The 23,867-nt window shown below is 54.1% G+C and overlaps 1 protein-coding gene across 1 annotated transcript in view; it reads right to left on the reverse strand.

Annotated features, from left to right (window-relative positions):
- NAV1 (neuron navigator 1) overlaps nt 1-23,867 on the reverse strand; it is a 150,290-nt gene that overhangs the window by 27,528 nt on the left and 98,895 nt on the right. The window contains exons 6-11 of the mRNA XM_024130562.3: nt 5,424-5,562; nt 4,677-4,974; nt 3,216-3,906; nt 2,295-2,738; nt 1,459-1,500; nt 702-850 (exon numbers count right to left, since the gene is read on the reverse strand). Of these exons, the coding sequence (XP_023986330.2) occupies nt 702-850; nt 1,459-1,500; nt 2,295-2,738; nt 3,216-3,906; nt 4,677-4,974; nt 5,424-5,562 (1,763 nt within the window). The remainder of the gene's footprint in view (nt 1-701; nt 851-1,458; nt 1,501-2,294; nt 2,739-3,215; nt 3,907-4,676; nt 4,975-5,423; nt 5,563-23,867) is intronic.

The raw sequence follows: 23,867 nt of genomic DNA on the forward strand, positions 1-23,867 counted from the left end.
CAAGATGACCCCGACTCCTAGTTTTCTCAGATTCCCCAGCCGTCCCACAGGCGTGTCGCAGGTCCTCAGGTTTTGCTGCTGCCTTCCTCTGCTCCGCTGAAAGAGGCAGTGGATTTGGAGGCGCAGGAAGGAAGCGAGAGGCCGGCCCACGCACTGTCCTCGAGGGCCCCTGGCACTCAGCCCCCAGGAGGTAGGGCCCCGAGCCCCGGCCTTCGCCCCTCCCGTCTCTGAAGCAGAGTCGCCTCCTCCTCACAAGCGTCCCCTTCTCCTCAGACACCAGGACGGGAGAGGCCAGCACGGGTCTCCCTCAGCCCTGCCTCCAGGATCGGACGGTCCCGGCTTTGGGGCAGACCCACCCCTGCCCTCGACCGCTCACCCCCTGCCTCCCCAGCTGCCCGACGCCGTGTCGCGGCGCTGGGGGCGGCGGCTCCCTCCTGGCTGCACCGGGTTCTGCTCTGGGCCTCCCTTACGGCTCTTCCGCGCCAACAGGCAGACTCTCTGATGCCGCCAGGACCCCACGGCCTGGGCCCAGGGGCCACGTCTCAGGTCAGGGTCTAGGCGCGCTCGGCCGTGCGTCTCACGATGGACGGACGGACTGAGACCCGTGAACCAGCCGCCACGGCGCGAACCAAGTATGAGGTGAAACCCAAGGCCCCGCTGCCCGGCCTGCCCCCGGCACGGCGGTGACCGAGGACACTGACCTATGGTGGTGAGCTGGCCCTTGGCGCTCAGGGACATGGACAGCGCAGGGGGCGACGGCAGCTCTGGCTGGTCGTCGGACTCGGGCAGCCCCCCGATGGTGTGGGAGTGCCGCCGCTCCTTGGCCTCCTCCTGGGGCTGCAGCTGGTACCTGCGGGCAGCGGGCGACAGCTCGGTCTGGGCTTCTACCACCTGAGCTCAGAGGCGGGCTCCAAAAGCAGGACGAGGAGGTGGGAGCCGTCGGGGCTGACTACGGGGGGCGGGGGTGGGGAGAAGCATCCTCCCGGACCTCGGGAGGGGCGGAAGGGCTGGGGACGTCCCCGCGGGGCCGCCCGAGCTGGGCCGAGATGACGGAGGCCCAGGTCAGAGCTCGGCGTTCGAACGTCCCAGCGGCAGGAATCAGCGGACTGCAGGACCTACTGCCCACCTGAGTGGCCAGAGGTGGCCCGCTCTCCCTCAGGCTTGGAGTGGGGGGTTCTGGCGGGACTGGGGCAGACAGCACAGGCTGGTGCAGGGAAGTGCGTGAGCCCCACGTGCAAGCCTGTCTCTCCTCTGTCACCAGAGCCCCGGCTACAAGGTGACGCACACACAACAGTGAGCCTGGGTGGGCGCCTGGGAGGATGTACGGGAACCAGGTACACATGACCGGCCGAAAGGGGCACCGCATGCGTGACCGGAGCCCGGGACGGGGCGAGTTACGGTTTTTCATACAGACCGGGAGCCCCAGGTGTAGGAAAGAGAAACACACGTAAGGGTTACCTGAGCCCTTTCTTGGGAAGAGTGTTCCGATCCCGCTGATTACTGTGGAGGAAAAAAAGAGAAGCACGTGGGTCCATCTTAGGAACTCGAGTTTGGGACCAGAGGTCTGACGGATGCAGCACCGGGACCCAGGGCATCCGACCGTGAGCCCCACCGTCTCCATAGGCAAAGGGGGGTCAGCCACAGCCGCCTCTGGGCTCACAATTTGAGAAATTTATCTGAGACGTTTGATGTTTTTCTCTGATTAGCTTCCCCCCCCCCGCCCCCGCTCCCCGGCACCGCTCCCCGGCAACCAGGGATTGAACCCCCGGGCCCTGGGCAGTGAAAGCGTGGAGTCCTAACCACTGGACCGCCAGGGAATTCCCTCTGATGAGCTTTTCAAAGATCATACTGGGGTAGATGAAAACCAGGATGTGACATGATAGGGATGATCCGGGGCCAATGATTAGAAAGCAGAAGCTCCGGACGGCAGGCTAAACCAGTCACGAGGGCTTGGGGAAGTCACTGATCGTCTGGGTACTGGTTCCTCACGGAGCAGGTGAGAATCAGAATTGCAACACAGACACGAACTCCTGTTCCGCAAGCGTTGCTGAGAAGCAGAGGCGGTTACCTAACGTGCACGCCGAGCGTTGAAGGACGCAGAGCGGCAGTCAAACACGGCCGGAGGCAGGGGCGGGCTCATCGGGCTCGGCCCCGCCCACCTACCTGTCCAGCTGCCCGGTCCTGGGGCTTCCGCTCCAGCTCAGCTCTTCGGTGTCCTCCTCTGCGGGGGCGGCGGGGGGCGCGGGGGGCCGGAGGCAGGGGCGGGCTCATCGGGCTCGGCCCCGCCCACCTACCTGTCCAGCTGCCCGGTCCTGGGGCTTCCGCTCCAGCTCAGCTCTTCGGTGTCCTCCTCTGCGGGGGCGGCGGGGGGCACGGGGGCCGCGGGGACGGGGGCGCTGCTGGGGAAGGCGCCGGGCAGGCTCATGGGCATCTGGAGGGACTCCATGCTCCTGTGCAGGCCTGAGAGCTTGGGGTACATGCGGGTCTCTCTGGGGACGCCGAAGCTGCTCATGAGCTCCAGGCCCTGGGAGAAGCTGGCGGAGTTGATGTTGAGGATGGGGGCTGGGCTGGGGCTGAAGCAGGAAGGGGCGGGGCCCCCGGCGGCCGGGCCCGGAGCGTGCAGATCTGGGACCTTCGGCGCATGGGCGTCAGCGGACGCAGGGAGATCCAGGCTGTTGGAGTTGACCTTGTCCAGATTGGCTAGGGAGGGCGGCTTGACAAAGCTCTTAGCCGTGGCCCTGAGAGAAGTGACGATAAAACAGGACATGTAGGATCACGGAGTTAGAGAAACAACAGGCAGGTGGGATCTCAGCCAAACCCTGGTCCTGTCTCCTCGCTTTCGGGCTCTTTGCAAAGCACGGGGGGCTTCTCTCAATGCCATTGGGAAATACGGGGGAGGAAATCTGACCTGGGCGCCATCAAGTCTTAACGAGGGGGCAGCACATGCATAAGGGAGACAAGGGTGGGTTTACGCACAAGTGGATGCGTGTGTGAGAAAATAAAACAGCAAAACCTCCCAGGCGAGAGCTCGGAGAGGCTCAGAGCACGTCGGGGGGCACTGAGAACAGCTCCGAAAGACGGAAGAGGCGCCCGGCGCCCGGGGAACAGGGGGGAGGCCCAGGGGCAGCAGGGGACGGGCCGCCCCGTCGAAGGAGCGCCAGGACCCCGGGAGGATGCCGGGCGGGCAGGCAGGAGGAAGCGCCCGGCCTGGGTACCTGAGGGGGGTTGGCGGCAGCTCTGCCAACTTGGGGGCCGGGGGGTGGCTCGCTTGGCCCTTGGGCGTGCTCTCCGGGGAGCCCATGCTCTTCAGGGACACGCTGTCTGGGTCCAGGGCCACGGCCTTGGCCTTGGCCTTCTCCTTCTCCCGGTCCGTCTGGTTGACGGGGGCTGGGGCGGCCCGCCCGCCGGCCCCCTTGGAGGGCTCCTTCAGCCTGGAGGGCGTCAGGCTGCCCTGCCTGGTGCTCAGCAGACTGGGGTCGATGCTGCTCACGGGCCGGGGGCCGGCCCGCCCGCCGGTCACGCTCATGGAGCTGGACTTGGCCGGTCGGGGCAGGCTGCGGTACTGGATGTTGGAACGGGCGCCCGGAGCCAGGAAGCCGGGCTCCGCGCTGCTGGGCACGTCCAGGCTGGTCTTGCGTCCGTTCGCCGGCTTGACGGGGATGCCCGAGGACTTCTGGACCTTGCCGAGCGTGGCCGAGCCCCCGGTCTGCACGACGGTGGCCGTGCCTGTGGCGGGAGGGGGCTTCTTGTAGCCGAAGGACCCCGACGCGGATGGGCGCGCGATGCCCGAGGGAGGCTTCTTGGCGTCACCCAGGCGGTCGCGGCCGGCGTCCGAGGAGGAGCGCTGCAGGCCGGCGCTCTTCACCGCCAGCTTGCCCTTGTCGGCGGCCTTGCCCTCGGGTTTGCCTGCGGAGGGCGGACAGGAGCGAGTGCTGAGGCCGGCGCCTCCGGCCCCGGGAGGAGGGGCGCCGTGGGGCTTTAGGGTCTAACTGCGGGCGGGCGGGCGGGAGCCCCGCAGGCTGAGGACCCTTCTCGCCAGACGGGAGGGGACTCCGGGCGGGACCGGCCTCCGATTGACTGTTTCGTTCTTTGTTGTTTGCCGCCCCCAGGGTAGGGTGTCCCATTTTGGTTGAACCCACCGAGAGACGATCACAAAGATGATCAAGAAGGAGTGACGTCTAACACTGGTCCAGGGAGGGAAGGTGGGGGAAGCAAAGGGACGGGACTCAGCTGTGTCTGCCGGCGGTTAGGGACCAGAGGGGGCCTGGCCGAGGCCGTGGGTCACCAAGGGGCCACTCTGGGAGCGGCATGATCCGGACGCTGTGTCAGGACCTCCCTGGGATGGCCAACAAGCCCTCAGGAAGACAAGTGCATCGCCCGCGCGTCCCAGGAGAGGAGAGGGAACCGCTGGACGGTGTGAGGCGGGTCAGGCCAGGCTCCCCCCTCCTCTACACCTGGGCCTAGGCTTTCAGCACGCGGCATTTGTGTGCCCACGTCGGCACGACGGACACCGTACCGCCCGTCTTCCCTGACTCGGGATGGCCTGGAGACCGGGGTGGACACAGCACGTGGAAGCAGCGTGCGGGCTGGCCGTCTCCCGAGGGTCAACGGCCGTGAGGGAGCCAGGGAAGCAGGACTGGGCCCTGGGCCCCCCGGTCCCTTGTCACTCGGCTCACCTGCGACCTTGAGGGCGCTCTGGGCCGTGTGAGTGATGGGGGAGGTGATGGCCACCGGCGGAGTCTTGCCCTTCTTCAGCGACCCGGGGTGCCCCAGGGTGACGGGCTTCTTCAGTTCCCCAACCTTGGACGGGTCGTCGCAGCTCTCGGGCCGCTCTCGCCGCCACTTGGCCGCCCCGGGCTCCATCTTCAGGCTGCCGCTGTCGTACTCCAGCTTTCTGGGGGCCTTTTCCTCCGACTCACTGAACCAGTTCAGCGCGCTCTCTGCCAGCGAGCGCTTCTCGGAGTCCGTGCGCAGCTGGAGACGAGAAGGCAGAGCGGACGCTCAGGTGGGGAAGGGAGGACTGGGTGGAGGGGGGGGGGGCTCTGGCTGCCGGGGGGCCTGACTCTTCCAGAGCAGACCGTGAGCCAGCCTTCCGCCTGCACCTCCAGGCCGCCAGAGAGGGCAGCACACAGATCCCGGGCTTCTCTTCCTCTCCAGGTGGGACAGCACGTACGGGCATCCCTCTGAACTGGCGTGGGCGCCTGATAGAGGCCCGCCCGCCAGGACAGCAGCTCACGCCTTCGGTGACTGCCCGGCAGCTAGGGATTTCTTTCCACCAGCTCAAGAAGGACTTGGCCAAGGGCACGTGGGAACCGATCCCACGGGGCAGGTGAGCGGACGTGCCACCCCGCGCACCGGCGCGGCCCGGTCTGCCCCGTGGTTCTCTTGCAGAAGGCGGCCTAGGCCTCCGCACTCCCACGTACCACTATCGTCGAGTTCCTGCGAGATGCCGTCGGCGTGGTGGGCAGGGAGTTGAGTGAGGAGCTGGCATTGAACTCTTCCGAGCTGAGGTTGTCAGAGGCATCACTGAGCCCGCTGCTGATGGAGCTGCTCTCATCCCAGCTGCGGGACAGGAGAGAAAGGTTAGCAGTCAAGACAGAAGCCACGGCGAGAAAGAAAGTTCCCATAATGAGGGCAGGATGGCTGTGCTCCAGCATACAGACCGGCCAGAAGGAGAAAAGCTTGGGGGTTAGTCCTGGGTTTGCCAGCAACGCAAAGAGTGATTTAAACTTCCTTGTAATTTGGTGATGTTCTTTCATAAAAGGAAGGGACTACACAGGGAGCTCTACTCAACACTCTGTAATAACCTATGTGGGAAAAGAATAGGAAAAAGAAAAGATATACGTGTTAGACATACACGGGATCAAGTTGCCTTACAGCTATAACAAGAACAACATTGTAAATCCACTGTACGCCAATATATAATAAATATGAAATTTAAATTAAAGGAAAAAGAAGGCACTAGCTTTATCTGGTCAAGGAAGATGTTCTATCTCCTTAACAGAAAGGTGTATCATAGAGACAAGGTAATTCTCAGATTGATCTAATCACACAAACCCATTTCCCATCCCTATAAATAGCCTCCATTCTTAGAATCACTGTATCTTTATTTCTAGATGTGTTCTCTAGGTATTTCCCCTCCCTTTTCTAAATTTTTCCACACCTGATAACCAGGGCCGGAAAAAGACTGATCCTTTCTAGAGCCGCTTAGGCCTATCACTTCTCACTGCCCGCCCCCCTCTTTATCGGGTTCACCCCATCCTGGGACCCGGTCCTGCTTCTTAAGAGCACGTGCTGCTCTTCCGGTAAGTGAACCCACTTTAGGTGCCGTGGCCAAGCAGAGGGGCCACATGTGTGCTGAATGGTTTCATCTCTCTGCCAACTGCTTGGAATATCAGACTTGTGGTACCTGGGAGAGACTGTCGTTAAACATCTGTCTGTACGTCTTTATATCGAGAAGCCTGGTCCGTATATTCAGAGAGCCTGACACAGCCTCGGTCGCTCTCCCACAGTCGCTTGGCTATTGATTTTTGTGTTTGACAAGTTTCACAGCCAGAACGTTTATTCTTAACATCTGAACGAAATGCCTCCTCCTCTACCGTTCGTACCAATCTCCTCTTGGACCGTCCGTACTTGGTATCACAAGTTTCTTTTTGTTCGCACATTATTTTCAAAGCTCAAATTCCATCTCCTACAACCTTTTTTCAAAGGTCCCATTTCCCAAGCCTTTCCTCATTTCTATTTCTTCCTTCCGGACCCTAAAAAGTTCTTCAGAAATTCCGTGTTCCGTTTTAGAGCCTCAAACTGAACACGGGACTTTAGTAAGACTTTAGTAATTCCGTGGGAATTGTCTCTAAACCCTCGCGTCTGCGTCCACGGTGAGTTTGCTCATCAGCTTCACGTGTGTGCTGAAGAGGCTTAAGATGTTTTCCGTGAATGAGCTGGCATCTGGGAAACTTCTCCCTTTAGATTTATTTTGAGTTTCATATCATGGAACAAAAATCAGACACACAAGTCATCTAAGTGCTTGGCCCAGATTTCAGCTGGCCTCCGTCTGATTTATTTGCTGGGAATAGGAAAGTGGGTGGTTTGGACATTTGGCTTGTTGCTCTGCAGGGATTAATCCAAATACATTGAGAAAGAGCAAAGAAAGCATGGGGATGAGACCACACTACAGAGTGAGCCCGACTTTATTACTATGAAATGTGGCCGTTATTAAATGACAATCCGCCTCGTCTCCCCCCACCTGTGACATATATTAAATCTCACATTTGTCCTGGGCTAAAATATCACCTCCCCCCAGCCCCATATTGTAGAGAACACATACTGAGCAGGAAAGATCAATTCTGGTTTTACGATCCTACCACCCTATCAGCTCTTCTGGGTCAAGATAAGATCTCTGGCAAACAAACAATTTCCAGCCGGTCAAATACACAAGAAGCCTGTCCTTGCACAGAGATTAATTACGGGTATTCGAGGCCTCGGGGCAGAGAAAACTCCTATGAACAAAGAGGACTCCGCAGTCCACCAACCCCAAAGAAACCCTTCCTTGGCTCTGCATTGACGGAAAGCCCAACGCTGAGACGGGGGAGGGGTGTTTATCTTCTCAGAGGCTCAGTTCCTCCTGGCCCCAAAGACCTCCGCTCCCAACTCACAGACTTTCTCCTGTAATAAGAAAGTTCCAGCCTAATTACTGGGCAAGGCTGGCTACAGGATTTGAATTTTTCCACGGACTCGGGGCAGGGCCGGGGCATGGTTCAGGAAGTAATACGAGCGATGGGGAGCGGCCGGTGAAGCTTTGCTGGCTCACCTGCCGCTCACCTCCTGCTGTGCGGCCGGGTTCCTAACAGTTCCTAACAGTGCCGGTCCTCGGCCCCAGGGGTTGGGGACCCCTGACCTAGAGAAATTCCTTTGCAGGTCCTGAACAAAAGGAAAATTCTGTCCTCATGACTGAAGGGTTAAGCATGTCCATTGGAGGGGGCATATTTTCTTTCTTAAAAGAAAAATTAGACAAGTAATATATGCTCTAGTCAAGACTCAAACATTATGTAAAAATATAAAGGGAAAAAGGAAAAACGCCCCTTTTCTGCCCTCCCACTTTGACTTCTAGGGTAACCATGGGTAACGGTTTGTGTGCTTCCTTCAAGAGCACCCCCATGCGGCCCCCTGTCCCCAGCTGTCTGCCCTCAGCATCCGGGACCACACCCCACCCTCTGGAGGCTCTTAAGTTGGAACCTCAGGCCTCCTCTTTGTTGGTTTACATTCTTGTTTTAGTGAAGTACCTCTTCCAGTAGGCTCCTGGAGAAGGGTGCTTGGGAAGCAAACTTTATAAGATCTGACACATTATAAAATGTCATTATGCTATTTTACGTGTGAGATTTTGGCCAGGCATTGAATCCTTAGCTGAAAATAATATCCTTTCAGAATGCAAAAGCATTGCTCCATTGCCTAGCCTCTCCTGTTGCCATTCTGATTCCTTGTCCCTAGAGTGTGACCTGTTTCTTTGTTTCCTTTCTGGAAACGTTTAGCATCTTCCCCGGTGTTATGAAGTATCATTAATGACAGGGCTTGGTGTGGGCTGTGTTTACTCATTGAGTTGGATACCTTCCTTGGCCCTTTAAATCTAGACGCTCAGGCCGTTCAGCTCTGGGAAATTTTCTCTGATTATTTCTTTGATGGTTTTCTCCTCTTCATTTTTCAGTGCTCTCTTCTAGACTGTCAGTTATTTAGATGATAGATTTTGAGGTTGATATTCTGATTTTCTCTTATTATTTTCCAGCACCACACACACACACACACACACACACACACACACACACACACACACACATAAACTCTATTTTTGGGCAGTGGCCTCAATTTTATCTTCCATTGCCTCCATTTCTGCTACCATTTTTCATTTCCAAGGGTACTTTTGAAAACGCCATATCGGTCTTTCTCTCAAGGACACAACCTCTTCTTTTAACTCTGAGACGTTCATTCACTCATTCATTCGGAGGGGCAGGTTTACAATCTCTTTGCCTAGTTTCTAGCTCCAAGTTTGTCTTTTTCTGTTTGTATTGGTGAGACTTCTGTGTTATGGACCTTCTCGGATCTCTGACGACCCTTGGCTGTTTGCTCATCTGTAAGACTGGGACCCTCATAAGTTCTTTGGAAGCTCTGTGTACACAGGTAGGACTTGTCAGTGACGGTGTCAGTATAGGGAGATGCAATGGGACTGATACGTGTAAGTTTCTTCTCTGGGGCTGCTCAGATTTCCTAGAGATGAATCTCCCACCCTCCTGCCTGGAGGGAACAAGACCTGTGTTCTGAGAGCTGAGCTGGGGAAGGTCCTGGGGGTCTCAACATTCAATATGCGAAGTTTCACTCAATACTGGCTCAAAATCTAAGCCTTCACTGTGCCAGGAGCCCACGAGTGCAGACAGCCCTGTTCTATTCTCTCCAGAGTTTCCAGTCTTCTGTCGACTAGGGGAACGGCCGTAGCCTTCCTAGGAGGAGGGGATCTGAGAGTCTGAGCGTTTCTTACGTAAATTTCCAACCAGTCCTCCTGTTTTTAGTTTCACCTCTTCCCCCTCTAAAGATACCTGATGTCACCAAATCAGCAAGCTTTTTAAGGGTCCTGGGATACAAACAGGTGCTGCACAGCTGTCCCACTGTTGGCTTAGGACTCACCTTCGAGCTGATAAGTCAGTTCACACCTGACATTCTGATTCCAGCTCGCCCAGATGCTGTGGCTACTGTCTCTCCCTTCTAGTCTTTGTCCTTGTGGTTTTATGATTTAAAAAAAATCCCAAACCCTTTATGGTCATTTTACTCTTGGGGGTAGTTGTGAAATATATTAAACAAATTTTATCACAGCAGCAAAATTCCCCTAACTGACGCTTAAGAGCTCATTCTTTTGGATTCGATGTTCTGACGGGTAGACTTTGAGTGGAGCGAGGAGAGGAGATATTGGTGCTGGAATCAGGAAGAGGCAGAAGGGAATTCCCTGGCAGTCCAGTGGTTAGGACTCGGCGCTTCCAATGCCGAGGGCACGGGTTCAAACCCTGGTCGGGGAACTAAGATCCCTCAAGCCTCGCGGCGTGGCCAAAAAAAAAAAAAAAAGGAAGGAAGAGGCAGAAGGAACCATCTAGATGAGTGTTTGGGTTTTTTGTTTTTTGTTTTTTTAAGTATTTATTTATTTATTTATTTATTTATTTACTTATGGCTGCATCGGGCCTTAGTTGTGGTACTCGGGATCTTCCGTTGTAGGACTCGGCGCTTCCAATGCCGAGGGCACGGGTTCAAACCCTGGTCGGGGAACTAAGATCCCTCAAGCCTCGCGGCGTGGCCAAAAAAAAAAACAAAAAAAGGAAGGAAGAGGCAGAAGGAACCATCTAGATGAGTGTTTGGGTTTTTTGTTTTTTTTTTTTTTTTTTTTTTTTTTTAAGTATTTATTTATTTATTTATTTATTTATTTATTTATTTATTTATTTATTTATGGCTGCATCGGGCCTTAGTTGTGGTACTCGGGATCTTTCGTTGTGGCGCACGGGCTTCTCTCTAGTTGTGGCACGTGGGCTCAGTAGTTGCGACACGTGGACTCAGTTGCCTCGTGGCATATGGGATCTTAGTTCCCCCATCAGGGATCGAACCAGGCCCCCTGCAGGGGGAGTGCGAAGTTCTAACCGCTGGACCGCCACGGAAGTCCTGAGCTGAGTTTTTGAAGAATCAAGAGCCGTGGGACAGAAAAGGCTGGGTGGACCCTGTCCCTCCTGAAACATGGCTGTTTAAGGTGTAAGAACAGAAAGTCTTTAGAAGAGTTCAAAAAAGCTACCAGCTAGTGAGTCAGAGGACCGTGGAGTCCTTGCCTGGCCAATCAAGACAGCGGGGGCGGGAGGGGGGGGGCGGGGTGGGGGGAAGGAAAGCAGCTTAAACACAGCGCCAAAAGGAACAGACAAAGTGGAGTCAGGCCCCGCCCGAGCTCCGGAGGGCTGTCATGTAGCACAAAGAATCTCTGCTCACTCTAAGCTGGGTTTTGCTCTCTTCCTTCTGTTTCCCTTTGAATGTGTTTCTCACATAGATCTCAGGTGGAGAAAAGAGGGCTGGGCAGCAACAACCTAGGTCTAAATTTACTCGGACATAAGAAAAACAGAACGCAGAGAACTTAATATTCTTTTATAATCCAATCTGTTTGTAAGTCCACACGACAAGCACCAGCGGGTAACTGATGTGGAAGAGAAATGTTCTCTTGAGCATTTACACCATTTTACACAATTTACTTTGAATGGTGTACAAGTTTTCACTCTGGGACGGTTATCATAAGAACAATGACACCTCCTCGTTTTCACCCACCCTTGGAATAGAAGATGAAAAGGGTCTGAATAAGCACACGAGAGACTGAGTCACATACAAACAAGACGACAAAAACATCCCTTGTCGAGGGATGTTTCTAACGTGCTCGACAGGGGAGAAGGTAAATTAAGGCATTTTCTCTGCAGTGTATTTATTTCCCCATTTCCCCATCTCCTCCTACCCCTTAATCTCTTAAACTTCTCATTTCCCGTTTCCGCTAGAAGTATGACTCTTTTCCCCGTCGTCCGACCCAAACCTCCGATGCGTCTTCAATGCCTTTTCCTTCACCTCCCTCCTTGAGCACCTCCATCCTCCTACTCCCCACTGTATCACTGGGCTGGCCAAAGAGTTCGTTCAGGATTTTCCGTAACATCTTATGGAAAGACCTGAATGGACTTCTTGGACAGCCTAATACTACCGGCCTGTCCATCTTTTCCTCCTTTACGTTTCTCCTGCTTTTGCTCTGGTTCAGAGCCTAACGACCTCTGGGCTGAAGCCCTGTGAAAGGCTTCCCACCCCCACCCCCACCCCCCGTCAACAGAGTTTCCCCTCCTTCCAGTACACACTGAATATCATCAGAAGCCCGACCCCGCGCTTCCCCAAACCTTCGTTAGGTCCTCGCTGCTGAGACAATCGCATCACAACTCTACGTTCCGCTGCTGCAGACGGTCCGTGAGCCATCGTGAGCATAGCGTATGACGGAGCACGGATACCTGCTGTAGCCAGGCTCTCCGAGTTCGAGTCCTGTCAACTCTGCTCGGGGTCAAGCTCTCTGTCAATGCGGCAAACATCCACCGAGCTGACATTTACAGGGTGGCATCAGCTGTATGGACACTTGACAATGACTGTCCAGAACGAAGAGGGCAAAAGATACAAATGAAACGTGAAATCGGAAGCACAGACCACAGACACGAGAGGACTCAGAGTAAGGGGTGACTTAATTCTCGGACCAAATCCAGAAACACGGCCCCGCCGTGTAGGACGCAGATCAGCACGGCGCTCACCCCCTAGTCTCTGCTCCTAATTCCTAGTCCCCTCGGATCCCGCCTCGCGTGGCCGGCGGGCTCACCTCATGTCTTTTCAGAAGCACAGGCCTGCAGCGAGGAGCTGCTCTCCTCGCCACTGTGCAATGATCTGTGTCTGCGGAAGATTCTGGAGCCCTGGCATCATCACGGCATTTGACAGGCATGCACATAGACCCGACCTGCCTCCACGGGCCTCCCCCCAGCTCTGCATTTTGAAATCAAGGCCCACACCAAACACCCAGTTTTCTACGAGGCTTTCTGTGATCCTCCTCGCCAGGAGAAATCACATGCTCTTTTATGTCTTCTTGAACTCATCTCTAGCTCCATTAGAGCATTCTGCCTTTAAGCGGTTATGTCCGTGCATCCCTTTGCTGGACTACCCCTCCCTGAGGGGTAGGACTGTGCCCCTCATACAGTGTCTACTGTACACGGCGGGCAGACTTGAATTCCTGGCTTGTGAAAGCAGGAATGCATAAACTCAGAGAAGGGGTTACGATTTGGAAGTGCTACACAGCTGTTCTCTAAGAATGACTGGTAGTTTATTCCCAAAGAATCCTCACTTCAGTGGGAACTGATAAACTTTCTCTTTGTAGAACTTTTAGATCTCTGCTTAAATTCTCTGTCTATTCAAGAATGTAATCCACCTTTTCTACCAGATCCTTAAAAATACCTATCAGAAATACTTGACAGGGACTTCCCTGGTGGTCCAGTGGTAAAGAATCCGCCTTCCAATGCAGGGGACGCAGGTTCAATCCCTGGTCAGGGAACTAAGATCCCCCATGCCGCGGGGCAACTGAGCCCGTGCGCCACAGCCACTGAGCTCGTGCACCTCAACCAGAGAAGAGAAAACAAACAAAACCCTGCATGCCACAACTAGAGAGAGGCCCGCAACCAAGACCCGATGCGGCCAAAAATCAATCAATCAATCAATCTTTAAAAAAATATATTTGACAATCCTTGTCTGCTAATTCCAGCAACAGAGTCATCTGTTGGTCTGCTTCTATTGACTATTTTTCTGCCAGCGATATTTTCCCATTTCTTCACGGGTCTCATAACTGCTTATTATATGCTGTGTTTAAGTGGATGGCAACAGGGACACCTAGAGAACGCCGTGCCCCTTCCTCTGTCAGGCTGCCAGGCCTGAGGGCTGAGTCGGTCTCATGTGCGGTAGAGCTAGGTCCGGGTTTTGTTGTCACGTCGGTTAAAGTTGGTTCCAAACGTCTTGGGGGCAGGATCGAGGCTGTCCTTCCTATGGGGCTTGGGACGCGACCACGGTAAGAGCCCAGAGATCTCTCCACGCTTTACAGCCCAGCTGCCAGCTTGCAGGGCCACCGAGTTCTCTTAGCTGGTGGTGGCCACCTCCGTGCACTCAGAGAAGGGCCCTGTGCCTTGTAGGCCGTCTCCTCCACGCTCCTGCCCTGCTCTTAGCTTCCCCTGTGCTGTGCCGCTTCCGGCTACTCGGTGAGTGCCCCGTGCACCCCAGATGGGGAAGGGGCGTCTGTCCCATCTTTCTGCCCTGCCCTCGGTCATTGGCTCACGTCCACTGTGTGCTCTCAGGGAAGGCCCCGGGGGAAAGAATTAAGGGTGGGTGGGGACGTACTTGCTCTGTGACTAAGTCTCCTTGTAGCCAGTTCGCAAGTAGCCTTTGAAAGTTTGTACGAAGTCCAGCTGTTTTCTCCTTATCCTCATCTCTGGCGGGTTGACCCTCTGCCTCCCGTCGGGCCCCTCAGATGGAAGCAGCCGAGCATTCTTTCTGTCCCAGGAAGGGTTCACCCTCCCTGGAATTCCGCTCCGTTAGAATACTTTGCACCTTTAGATACTTATTTTTTCTTTCCTAAGTTACGCCTGTCGCTTCTCCGGCTCCTTCTTCTTGTTGAGTGGGAGTGGAAGTGCGTGGTGACCTCGTGGCGTTCCTTCAGTAAACTTCTGAGCCCTCCGTCTCGGGCTGTAAGCGAGCCAGCTGACCCGCCTGCTGTCCCCTTTGCCCACTTCCCAGCACCGGGGTACCTGGGCGCGCCCATCTCCTCTGTGGGGCAAGAAGGAGGACCGTGGCGGGGGAGGGCGGCCCAACGGGGCGCTCCCTGTCTGTGTCTGGGCAGGCCCGGCGCGGTGCACGGGGCGGGGCGCGCCCTCCCCCTGGGAACAGCGCCAGCACGCGGGGAGCTCTCGGCCGCCCCTCCCAGACGTCTCCCCGCAGGGCTCAAGGGGCCAAGGGAGTCAGAGGGCCAAGGGTGTGGGCTAGCGGATGGGAAGGGCGGGCCGGCCTCGTGATGCACAGGAAAATTCCTTAGTTCTCCCCAGCCCAGCACGGCCCCAGGGAGGCAGACCCGAACACCGAGCCGGCATCCCTCTGGTCCAGAACATACGTGCCTGGCGAAGCGGCAAACACATCTCTCTGCTTATTTACCACTTTGTGGCTCCTTTACTACTTTCAGGTTTCAGAGCTCTGAAACCTTATTTTCTTTCTCCTCCGAGAAATACCCGCCATACGACAGGCTGCTTATAAGAGCTGCGCCGTTGTTTTTGGTTTTGTTTTTGTTTTCTTTTGGAATCATTTTTCGCTCCCAGGTAAAGTTTACGGCATCGGGAGCCTGACGTTACGGCCCCAGCAGACGCCGTAGGCCTTCCTGCTCTCCACCTTGGTATCACTGCCGTCTGAACGGAAACACGCCCCAGGACGGCAGGAGGCCCTCTGACCACACAGTGGACCCAATTTCCAGAAAGTGAATTCCCAGCTGCTCGTAAAAAGAAGCCGGAGTCAGACCTGGGAGGCTTGCAGTGCCCGTCGCTGAACCAACGAGGGCGACTCTATCCCATGAAACCTACAAACGTCGGGCGGGCCAGGAGTCACCAACACACGACCCCTGATGCGTTCCCCCTGGCCGGGGCTGGTAGTCGGCCGCCTAGGCCAGGCGGTTAAGCAGGCAGCGGCGAGTGGTGGTGAGTCAGCACAAGTCAGGCCCAGGGTGGAGGCAACCCGACAGCCAAGGCGTGCGCGTGCGACGCGTGGGCTCCAGGGCCCCGGGGCCGGCACGGCTGCGGCTCAAGACAAAAGGAGCATCTCACTAACGCGAGGGCCTTAGGTGATGCCCCCTGGACGGCTCTGCAGCCCCCAAACCCAAACTGCTCTACTTCAGGGGACCGGAAAGGAGGACACGGAGCTTGGTCCAGGACCAGCCCGTCGGAACTCAATACGTAAAGAGACTCCAAACTACTCTGTCCTCTTGGGGAGGCTGCCCGGAGGGCTGGGAGTGGACATCCTGATCTTTGCTTTAGTTTTGAAAACATCCCCAGCTTCCCTGGGAGGCCAGCACTTAGAGTTAGGATACAGCTTTCCCTGCTCACCATCTAGGATGGAAGGTAACGGGCCAAACCGCACGACGCTGCCAAGTTTGTAGGTAGAAGATGGTTGACCGGGGGCGGGCACTTCCATCTGGTTCAACATCACACGTGTTTCCTCTTGAGTCTGGCCTGGGCTTCGGCACTCGTTTGCCACAGAAGTGCGGTCGTGGGTGCTGAACTCTTAACAACAGGAAGATGCTGAGTTCTGGGACCAAACGACAGAGGTGACAACCTGTCCTGGCTGAGGCCTAGGTCGGTGCCTCTGAAAACAAGGGAACACATCTCGGACTCCCCTCAATCCAAAGTTCCAAAGAGATGCCCCCCTTCACTGTCTTTGACGCTTTCTCCTCCAGGCATTTTCCTGGAGGCGAGCCGCTCGGGTGACAGCCAGCCCAGGGCCTCCCCGGAGCTCATTCACAGCCACGGCGATGGCCCCTAACGAGGCATCTGGTTGGCGATGCTCCCTTTCCGGCCCCTTCGGCGAGTGACCCTCCTGCCCCTTTGGTTACCAGGTGGTCACCTCGTAGGTGTGTGTAACATGGTAGCCACCGGCCACGTACAGATACACACTGAGCATCTGAAACGCAGCCAGCGCAAACTGAGACGTGCGGGGCGATTGCACACTTAGTGTGACCAAAGAATGCGCTGCATCTTATTAATAACTTTATACTACGTACTTCCATGATAATGTTTTAGACATACCGGATTAACTAGATCATGTTAGTGTAATTAATTCCACCTGTTTTCCTTTTTTTACATGTGTCTGCTAGGAAATTGAATATTATATATGTGACTTGCACCCTGTTTCTACTGGAAAGCGCCGTCCTGGAGGAAACTTCTGGTCAATGGAAAGTCAGCTTCGAAGAGCTGGGGTTCATTAGCTGCTCCAGTGGTTACAGTCGGTCCATGACCTGAAAAAGCTGTGGTTTGCAGTTAAACGCCAATGGCGCTTCTCTCGAGGGCACCAGACGTGGCGGAACTGCCGGGCACGTAGGCCGAATCATTGGCCGCAGGCCCACGCGTTCAAGAGGCTAAAGAGGAAAAGTGATTTAAAACGGAAGAAAAAGAAGACGAGACCGTGGAGGAGTCAGGGTGAAGCGGAGCAACCGTGTGATGTTCGGTTTTGAAAATGAACCAAGGCCACGCAGAGAGACCGACGTTCTGCTCAGGCACCGGCAAAGCTCTCACCCGCCCGCGCGGCCTCAGCTCTCCAGGGCGAGCGCGGCACAGCGCCTGCTTCGTTACATGTCTGTGGTTTGGCCGAGGCTACGGCAAGCCAGCCTGGCCTGGCCAACGGGGATGAACCGCACACAGAGAGATTTAGAAGAAGAGGGGGTGGGGCAGAGAAGGGGCCAATGTAAACGTCTTGAGCTAACGGTCTGCCGAGTCTTAAGGGTAAAGATCACCAAGCAGAAGGAACGCTACGGCACCAGGTAAGCGGGGTCTGATAGGAAACCGGAGGATGGGCACGATCAGGGACATTTATTTGGCCCCCTTGATATTCTGGCAGTTTAGCGCATACCTCTATCCCAGTCCCTATGAAAACTGATGGTTTCAGCGACCTGTTAAGGACGCTTCCTGAACTCCAGTTTGAATCACAGATCGGAGGAATTCTGTCCAACTCGCGAATGCTGAGGCTAACTTTGTGAACGATGATGGCTGGGGACCCTAAAATTCAGATTTAATCTCTACAGACGGGTTACCCAGCACTACCGGCACAGACGAAAAATGAGAGAAAACAGGCACCACCGTTCAGGAGCCCATCACTCTAGGAGATCTGGTGCAACACCTCCGTGATGAATTCTCACTCAGACCCAGCAGGAAAGATCGCAGACAGGAGCATCACAGATTCAGAAACTATTTCCTGGAGATCAAACCCAGCTCAAGTGAAAGCCGAGAAAATCAGACCCCGTGCCCTACCGTACCTTGATGGTCCTACCAAGTCGTGAAATCACCCATTTCCACTGTCGCCCTTGTCTGTTAAGTCACTCAGTGGGGGCCAGAGTTCCCCGTGCCATCCACACAGGGTCCGGTGTAAATACACACAGGCTGCTATGCCACCGAGAGTGTGGAATGGCTCCTCCTGTGCTTTACTGGGAGAGGACTTCTATCCACTGGGTCCCGGTTGCAGCTCCCCTCACCCCTTCCTTGCCAAGTCAACCACCGTCAACGCGGCCAGCGTAGCACACTCTCCCCTCCTAGAAGGTCGACGTGTTTTCGGTGGGGGCAGTGAGATCACAGGCCCGTCCTCAGCAGAACCCCGTTCAGTCAAGCTAAAGCCTGCGTCTGAATCTGAAGAGATGCCATCTCAGCAGCGGCAAAAGAATGACTTAGAGAGAATCAGCCTGCTAGCTTGGAATACTTAATTGTTCTGGAGAACTGGGGGCTCCTGTAGTTAATATACAAAATTCTAAGCGTATGTGCAACGTTCTGTTGTCTGATCATACCTTTGGATTCTCAAATGTCTGTGACCCGGAAAAAAAATTTTTTTTAAATTATCATCTTGGCTTCTAACACCCTGCTCCAAGCATTGCCCTCTTGGTTCTGGCATTTAATCTCTGCCCTAAGGTTAAGACAGTTTCTCACACTTAGACCATCGTTACAGACTGAAACGTGTCCCCCCCAAATCCTTATGTGGAGGCCATAACCCCCAGTGATTATATCTGGAGATAGGACCTTTAGGGAGGTAATTAAGGTTAAATGAGGTCATAGGGGTGGGGCCCTAATCCAACAGGACTGGTGTCCTGAGAAGAGGAGGAGACACCCGAGCTCTTTCTCTCCACGGGAGGACACGGAGAGAAGCCAGAAGACAGGTCTCACCAGGAACCAACCCTGACGGCCCCTTGACCTTGGAATTTTAGCCTCCAGGACTGTGAGAGAATTCATTTCTATTGTTTAAGCCACCCAGCCTTTGGTATTTGGGTATAATTAGCTTATTTTTTATTTATACATTAAAACACTGGATCCTGACCACCTCCATGATTCAGGCAGTTTTCCATTCAGGGATTTACTAACACGAGGTTTTTGGTTGTGATACCGTAGGTCATTACAGCTGAAATAAAATACCCAAATCCATCAGCCGGGCTCAGGAGAAGCTACGGGTTGAGAAAAGCAAGGAGGCAAGCAGAGTGGAAGGAATGATCATTGCTGCTTTGACTTGGCAGGGGTACAACCCTGGAGAAATGTCATCTTTTTACGATGAAACCAGGCTCTACATGTGCTCCCCTAATGACACGCTACGCAACTATTCAGTCCTGCAAACAGCTTGGCTAGCACTTTGTGGGACAAAATGGATGCAACTGGATTAGAGGAATCAATATATTTTATTGGGATCTTAATGTGGGAAAGGGTAATTGCAGGGTGGTGGGCGAGACAGAGGAGTGAGAAGACAGGGAGTAATGAGAGACCGTTTCCGAGGTGTGGGTTTAAGCTTTGCCGTGTCAGCTGGCAGGGCTCAGCGCAGGAAAGCAGAGCAGAAAGCCGAGCTGTTTAACGGGAGTCTCCCTAAGGAGGACCAGCTGCGGGGGAGAATGCTGACTCGGCTGGCCGAGGCTTGCTTGAGTTCTCTCCAGCTTCAGAGAGCTCCCTTTCCGCCTGCCCCAAGCCCTCCCCCTCCTCTCCTACTTTCACACGGGCAGGAATGAAAAAAAGGGGCACCTTTCTCTTTTTCAGACGTTTCCAAGTGAGGAAACGTAAATCCTTCGCAGAGTCAAAAATAACTGGGGATCTGAAGAAAAGGGAAAATCCTACGGGATGCCATGCCATTCAATTCACCCCCGGGAGGGTGAAGGGCAGCCCTTGGGGGCGGACTCTGGAATGCTAACCAGGCATCGTCCCCACTGCGCTGAACTCCCAGACGTGAACTCGCTTACTTTTCTTGGCCTCAATTTGCCCAGGTGTAAATAGGTCATTCCACACCTACGAAGTGAAATGTTTGGGAAGTCGAACATCTGGGAAGATAATTTTGATTCTTAACTTGGGCAAAGCAAATCCTGACAAGGACTAAAAAGTCACAAAATTAAGGTGTCAACTGGTGAAAAGTGATCCTGATTTGAGTTTCCGTCAGAAAGAGGCTCTAAGAACAGTCAATAGGGTGCAGTTTGGAACCAACACTCCCTTCTCTCCCTAAACCAACACAGACGCCCCATTCCGTAGATTTCTGGAAAGGGGTGAAAATGCTGTTTGGTTTAACATTTCGGAAGATACTTCCTGCTTCCTCCCCACCTCCCACAGGGAAGAGTCACCCAATTCCCAAATCCCCGGCTGATGGAAGGGACACGACACAGCAGTGTTTGTACTTTTGCACTCTCTTTAAACCAATCAGGAATCGAGAGACGACTGACGATACTCTGAAAAGTAGGACAGGTTCAGGTTAAGTGCCTAGAGCAGGGCTTGGCAAATTTTCCCTGTAAAGAACCGGACAGTTACTACGTCAGCCTTTGATGGCCACACGTTCTGTCGCAGCCACTCCCCTCTGCCCTTGTAGCAGGAAGGCAGCCACAGACAACACGTAAATGAATGGATGTGGCTTTATTTAAATGGACAATGAAATTTGAGTTTCATAGAATTTTCTTGTGTCACAAAATATTATTCTTCTTTTAATTCTTACCCCACTCACGAAAAAAATGTGAAAACCATTCTTTGCTTTGTGGGCCAAACAAAAACAGGCGGCGGACCAGGTACGGCCCAGAAGGCCAAAGTTTGCTGACCGCTGGGCTAGACCAAACTAAAGCGAAAAGGAAAATAATCGTTCCTCAACTGACAAGTCTCGGACCAAAAAGCAACTCTGGACCAAGAAAGACCTCTGCTTTTTTATTCCCTTTTCGTGCCTTTCTGAGCTAAGCTGCTCGGTTTACAAGTCAAAACACGATTTTTTCTCCCAGCAATATTACTGGCTCCTCTTGACTGGGGAAAATAAAAGGTTGGGGGCTGGGGAGGGAGGGGAAAAGAGGAGGAAAAAAGGAAGCGCTAGGATCGCTTGCCCCTCACTGCCAATCCCCCACTGGAATCGGGCAATGCCTTAAAGTAGGATGCGAATCAAACATATCTGTAGCTTTGAGAATGATTTATGCGCAGTTGACAGAAGCGAAAGCCTTCTTCAGTGAGAAGCACAGAGCCTGCCCCAGGGACAGGATGGAAGGAGTCAGGCAGAGTGCATTCGCCCTGGCCTTTCTGTCATGGTCACGGCAGCAAAGAGGTCCTGATGTTCATCTTCAGATCGCAAACTACCCTGGGCGCACACAGCCGGCATCCGAAGAGGTGAAAGGGCATGGGAAGCAGGCCCCAGTCCACAGCCCGGGCTGAGGATCCGCGCACTCTGAGAAGTTTCTGGCAGCTCCGGAGGGTTTGGGCCAGACTGCTGGTGTGAGATGCTGAGCTGGCAGTAAACACCCCCAGCCTGTAAGCGACTCCCTTGGCGGGACGAGGCTTCCGCCACAAACCCCACCGCTGCCAGGCCTTCCTTAGAACACACCACTCCCCTCTGCTGAATTCTTTGTATCACATTCAATCTTCTCACCCCAGAGTCCCTGGCATCCCATGATCACCTGTTTTCTCTTTTACTCTGTCAGAACGAAAAGTCCACTTTCCAACTTCTTCCTAGTGTTTCTACATAAACTGAGGCAATCGTCTTTTTTCTATTCGCTCAGACTCCTCGTCCAGTCAAAAATCCTGACTCAAAACAGAGGGCAACGCGCCACCCAAGTTTCCTGTCTGTAATTATCCTAATGCCGTCCACGTGTAATCCACCAAAGAAAAACAAAACCAGGAACGTTCAAAGGGAAAGCCAGCAAAACAGAGACAAACACACATTCCAAATCCTAAGACCCAAGGAGAACCGTCCCCGCGTCAGCCTGCCTGCCGGCACGCTGGCCCCCTCACCCCACCCCCATCCCGGCAACACGCGGTCAGAAACCCAAGTGCCCTTTACGTCCACCAAGAGGATCAGCTCAGGATAAACGCAAAGTTCGCGACAGCACGACACCTGCAGTGCACACACAGGGAATGTCATCCGAATCCTTCATTTGTTTTCCTTTCCGCGAATAACACGGAGAAAGCAATCCATGGCAGAATGCAAGCACCTCTTGCAGGAGCTCACACCCTCTTGAGGTCCCTGGGAAGAAGTTCAGCCAACAACCTTGGACGAGGACGGTTACTCTAATGAAAGTCAGATGCAGGGTCGCACAAAAACCATCGTACCTTGACTGAATGTAAAGAAAGAGAAACATCCCAGGCTGGGTGGAGAGTCATAAATAAGATACAAGATGAAGCTGGTTTCCAGGTTCCAGAAAATTTTGATACGGCCTACTTAGGTCCCTTTGGAGTTTTGACTTTAGTGACTTCGGCTGGATTTCTTCATTCCCGTAACAGCTGCAATTCCTCTTTCTGTCGTATCCTCATTTAAATTCCAATCTAAAAATGTCGATCATATAGAATGGCAGTGGCCATAGGTGTAGGAGTCCAGGGTGATAACTGTTTTCTCTCTGCAAAGAATCAGAAGCTGAGGCCTCAGAGGAGAGTCAGTGTATTGCCAGGGAGGCTTCTCAATTTCTTACCGGGGAAGCTTATCTGATGCCGCCGTTGGCACCCTGATAGCATTCTTTCAAAAGAAATGGTCGTGAGAAGGTAGGAGAATTTAAGGGCACACGTCATAACTGAACATTCGTTGAGCTGTGTGGTTCTAAGAGTAAAGATTTCTGTTGTAGCAAAGCAATCCGAGTGTAAGTCGCTGAGGCTGCTTTGTGCAAAGCTGTTGTTCACCTAGCCAGCAGGCAGCTGGGGTCTGACCCAACGGGAGCCATGATCTGCACCCACCTGGTCAGACATGACCAACAGGACTCTACCCTGCTGGACACACACGTGGCAACGCCCTGCACTTGACCAAAGCAAGGTCTGCGGCTCTACTGAAGACTCGAGGCTTTCCGGAAAACACCCTTAAATGATGCTAATGAAAGCCACACCACCGCCACCATCCGAAACGCTGGAGCCGAGGTGACGGTCCCCTTCAGTCTGTGGAGTCAGAGAAATTACCAGGCTCACTCATTTGGTTGTCTTGTCTATACTATAAGCTGGCTCAAATCACAGCGGTTTCTCCACTCTTCCACCGCCTAATGCAGTGTGGAAATCCAAACAGGGACTCTGAAAGGCTCACTACTAAAAGGCATCTTTAATATGCTGCCCTTTAAACTGATCCATGGCACCTGCTTTTGTCAGAAGGGCACGCCTTTTACATTATCTTCTAGTGGAGGTGCCAGATGGGTGCTGATCCAAGCATATATTCTAATCTTAGTTTTCTTTGTGAACGTCACCAGATTATGAAAACAATAGTTACCATGTGTCCAGCATTTAAATATGTGTCAAGCACTGTGCCGGGCACGTACACAGAGGTACAACATCATTTAATCTTCATATCAGCCTGGAGTTCGATATTACTTCCATTTTACGCATAAGAGAGGAGAAACTTAAGACAAGTAGGGTCGCACGCCTGCCCATGGTCCCACAGCTTCCGTTTAATGTCAAGATCCGTCTGACTGTTAAGACCTGCCTTTAACCACTGTATAGACTATAAGTACTCCCATCATGAGAGACAACTCTAGTTGGGGGTGGTCACAGACTAGCAGAACTAAATCGGGCATCTGCTCGGATCTCTAGGGAACCGTCTGACGTCACTCTGCAGCGTGTTATTTGGCAGCTTTCCAAATGGCGCTCCGCTGAAGGGCGAGATCACTTACACGCCTCCAGGGGCCCTTTGCACATAGAGCTGGTCTCCGGGTCAGTCATAATCTGTGTCTGCCCCACCGCTTCTACACCGCACCTCAAGTTACTGAGGTTTGGGATGGAGACTCGTGAAGAAGAAAACAGGGTTAGTCCTAGACCTCAAAAGGCCTGAAAACCCAAACACGGCGTTCCTGAGAGAGATCTGCTTCTCGGTAACTGGATGAGGGCTCGAGCGCAAGAAGGCAGGGCGGCCAACCCGACAGGCCCTCCCACATGCTTACACCGGCTCCCGCCCTTTGCAAAGGCCAGCGGACAATGTGCCCCTGCGGGCCCGCCGCAGCGGGGTGGGTGCCGGGCAGCTGGAGACGACTCAGGTGCCTTGGCCTGGGGGGGGGGGGGGGGCTGTGTGGCCCCCTGTCCCCCACCTCCCCCTCGTGGGGATTCCTCGGG

Source organism: Physeter macrocephalus, chromosome 4, assembly GCF_002837175.3.
Source record: "Physeter macrocephalus isolate SW-GA chromosome 4, ASM283717v5, whole genome shotgun sequence".
Taxonomy (NCBI): domain Eukaryota; kingdom Metazoa; phylum Chordata; class Mammalia; order Artiodactyla; family Physeteridae; genus Physeter; species Physeter macrocephalus.